General features: G+C 41.9%; 1 protein-coding gene across 1 annotated transcript; it reads left to right on the top strand.

The window, feature by feature from the left end:
- The first annotated feature begins 364 nt into the window (after positions 1-364).
- Positions 365-3,261, top strand: LOC140921645 (uncharacterized). The gene has a single exon (XM_073371652.1). The coding sequence runs from the start codon at positions 383-385 to the stop codon at positions 2,945-2,947; it is 2,565 nt and encodes an 854-aa protein (XP_073227753.1). The 5' UTR covers positions 365-382; the 3' UTR covers positions 2,948-3,261.
- The last annotated feature ends 522 nt before the right edge of the window (positions 3,262-3,783 follow it).

The following is a 3,783-nucleotide window of genomic DNA, read 5'->3' as shown; positions in this document are numbered from 1 at the left end:
ATCCAGTAGTCAATCCAGTCGTAAAAATGCGACTCCATCCAGCGGCACATCCCCATTAGCCTATTACTAGGTGCCCTCCGGCTTCGAAGACTGATTGCGATCCCTGATATCCGTTACATTTTTCGAAAATGCATGACGTTTTCATTTTTCTGTCAACATCACGCTTGATTAGCCAAGCGATTATTGACAAACCCTGAAACATTCTAAGAAACCGGAAGTTCCAGTTCTTAGAAATTTCCCTCTTTTAGTGGTTGTAGATTCTTAAGAATTTCACTCTGTTTCGCATTAATGCTTGTTACAATGGCGGCGAAATATTCTATTTTAGAGGCTCAGATGTCATAAAACTCAGCACACTCGTCCATGCGATAGTTTGAACGATATAATGGCTTGGGCAGAGTACGATGAAAAAACACAGGAACAAAGCTTACAATTTGAGTCTCTCGGGGAACAAGGAAACGATGCTCGAAAATGGAGGGAGCATACCCAAACTGTCTTATTTTATTTTCTAAAGCAACTTTCAAAACTTCTAGAAAAAAGGTCGGAAAACGGCATACTTTTTCGTCCATATGGAAGCGCTGCTGAAGATTTAAAGTGCATTGAGCCAGATGATGTGGGAGATGTGGATATTGTGATATATCCTGATTCAGACAATTTGATGATCCACGAGGAATTTATTGAATATTTACCGGAGAATCCAATGCACGTCAGAATCAAAGGAGCTGATCACCCTGTTCTAAAGTCCTGCCTTGTAGAAGACAAAGAGTACGTAGCCACCTCGGCTTTAAAGAAGTTTCACCCGGCAATTTATGGACGTTCAGCGCCTTACATAGTAGATATTACCACCCGTGCTCATCAACAGATAATGTTGACTCCAGAACGGTCATCCCTTCTACAAAGTACCTCCTATTTAAAAGACAAGGAAGCCAGTCCTGCTATTACTGTCAATTTTACCCGGTCGTTAAATAAACAACCGAGTGATGCCTCGCCTCATGTTGACACAGAAGAATGGGAATGGCTGGTACATGTCTTTTGTAATCTTACCGGAACTGTTTATACCAAAGAACATGCCAAGATTATTGACGATATTACTCAGTTTATGAATGAAGTAGGTATGTATCTTGATAACAAACGTCTGAACACTGTTTCAGAAATGCTGCCGGTTTTTATTGAGTTTTATCAGAGCGACAGAGCCAAAACCCTTCAAGCTCGATTTCAAAGCATTTCTAAGAACCAACCACATGATTATGAGACCCGGAGGAAGAAGAACATGGAATTTCGAAAAATTGGCGAAAAGCAACATGTCTTGTCGGGCGAGCAACAAAGAAAAGAAAATAACGCAAACTTATTTCAGAGGACATGCTCATCCTGTGAATTGCCGTGTGTCAAGACAGAACATTGCAAGGGATCACAAACAAATGCTACAGAGTTTCACTCCGACATGAGGAATCACTCGGGAAACAGTGACTGTGATGCGATAGACGAAAGAAGCGAGACAAAACGTAGTGGGGACTTCGTTGAAAACCATATTTCGTCCGAAAAAGAGCAGCTATTGACAATGCAGAAGTATCAAAGTCCCTCTCAAGGTGAAGCGGAAACACGTGAAAAGCGAATGCTAAACCTCTTTTTCGATCACGTGTTTGGATCCATAACTGAACTAGGAGAACATTCCATTAAGGAAGCCGCTAACGTCACAGACTTTGAAAAGTGTTCGGATCAACAAGAAGGTGGATTCGACTTCGTTCCAGCATTTAAAGCTCCAGGATGGCCCATGGTTGCGCAAGAATGGATCAGAAGAGAACGCAAGTGGCCTTCACAGGAGGTAATCGACCAAATTCTCCAGGAGGGTTTTCATCTGGTCGTTAAAGCACCAAAGAATGGTGGCAATCTGGAATGCGATTTCAGAATATCATTTGCAAATGCAGAATACCTGTTAAGCAGAGAGTTAAACGAAGTCCAGCGTGAGTGTTACCGCTGCCTAAGAAAATTTCATCGAGCCTATCTTTCCACAAAACCCAAGAGTTTGGTGTCGTTCCACCTGAAGAACCTCTTTCTGCAAACAGTTGAAGAGACTGGAGCTGAAATTTGGACGCAAAGCAACAGAGTAGAGTGCATGATGAAGTTGTTTCGAAACCTTTTGGGAGCTCTGAGAAAGAAAGATTTGCGACACTTCTTTGTGAGATCTTACAACCTGTTCAGTATAGACTACATCGCAGACCCCAATATTCTGGAGCCCTTGGTTGGAATATGTGAGAAGATCAATGAAAATCCGATGCAGTTTGTGAGAAAATTGACCCAGAGACAAAATTCCGAACAGACGAAAAAAGAACAAAACTGCATGCCAGCTCTCACTACACAAGGTCAAAGTGATGTCCATCAAGAAGTTTCCTGGAAAGGCACCAAGAAAGAATGTAAAGAAGCAATAAATCAAGAGAGTAGTGCGATTACTAGTTTCCGTTATCACGACCTAAAAGACATTTTTCTGTCTACTAGCAAGGAGATGACTGATTTGGCTTTTAATAACCCTAATTGCAGTCTCCAAAGTCTTCATTCTCTGGAGAAGTCCATAATAGAAGATCTGCGAGAAATTGAAAAGTACCACATCATTCAAATTGCCGACTTCCCTAAAATGTTTGACATGTGCTGGGACACAGCTTACTTCAAAATTCTGATCAGCCAAGAACCGAACATTAGGAGTCGTATTCTTGATGGGATAAAGAGCGTCCTCGAATGGTGCAAGTATGTACTAAAGCAAGATGACTTTGCACCTGGAAATGAAGAAGCTATCATTCAACGAATGCTTGATCCTTCTTCCAAGGATTCTTTCGACTTGAACCACATCTTGCCTGCTGGTTTAGGGTCTCAGTTTATTCGAAAACTTTTTGGCGGTGAGCAGGTCAGGCCGGCTCAGGCTCCAAAGGTTATTCAGGATGACATTCTACTAGACTGACGTCATCACCTTGTTATGTAAATTAAACAGGCGTACTCGACATATCAAGCCAAAAGAAAGTTAAGACAAAATATGAAAGTGACTAAAGTGAATGTCAACGAGTTGTTTAGATACTAAGATTTTACTAAGATTCCTCAAACAAACCTGACAGTAGCAGTTATTGTGAATGTTTAAGGAGGCCATTGTCATTATACCTTCTTCAGGTACTAGGTGGGTCAAAGATCCTTAACTATTCAGAAGAAAACAAATTTAAAAAATGAACTTTTTCGTAGAAAATATACTCAAGAAAAGGCTATGTACTCTAGTCTCTTAAGTTTTGGGCAGTTCAAGTTGAAATACATTACTAGAACGGCGCGCTACTGGTACAAAAGTGTCATTTTCCATGCAACTAATAAACAAATCTTTTTTATTGAGACACCAGGGGTCTCCCTTGATCAGTATGTAGCTCCTCACTAGTAGCCTGTGTAGAGACCCACCTCCCCTCAGGAAAAATCGGAGAAGGGGCCCCTTCTCCTATTTTTCCTGAGGGGAGTTGGGGGGGGGGGGTCGGTAAAAAGGCTACCCGCTGGTCAAATAGCCAGCAGTGCGCGGGTGCGCCAAATAGTCTCGAGAGATTTACTGTTTTGATCGTCACGGAGCTGTAATATGAAGATTGAATAACTTTATACAATTAATCATTTAAAACAGAATTGAATGAATAAGAAGTAAGATGAATGTATTGCTCTTAAGTCCATTCTGTGCGGCAATAGCCTGCGTAGCATGGCGGTTTTGTTGAGCCGGGCGCAGGAGCGGCGAAGCCGCCCCAATCTCCTCCCGGTTTCTCTGTCCTCGCCCGC

This window comes from Porites lutea, chromosome 12, assembly GCF_958299795.1.
Source record: "Porites lutea chromosome 12, jaPorLute2.1, whole genome shotgun sequence".
NCBI classification, from domain to species: Eukaryota; Metazoa; Cnidaria; class Anthozoa; order Scleractinia; family Poritidae; genus Porites; species Porites lutea.
Note: the sequence above shows the minus strand (reverse complement) of the source record. Positions and strands in the feature narration are given on the sequence as shown.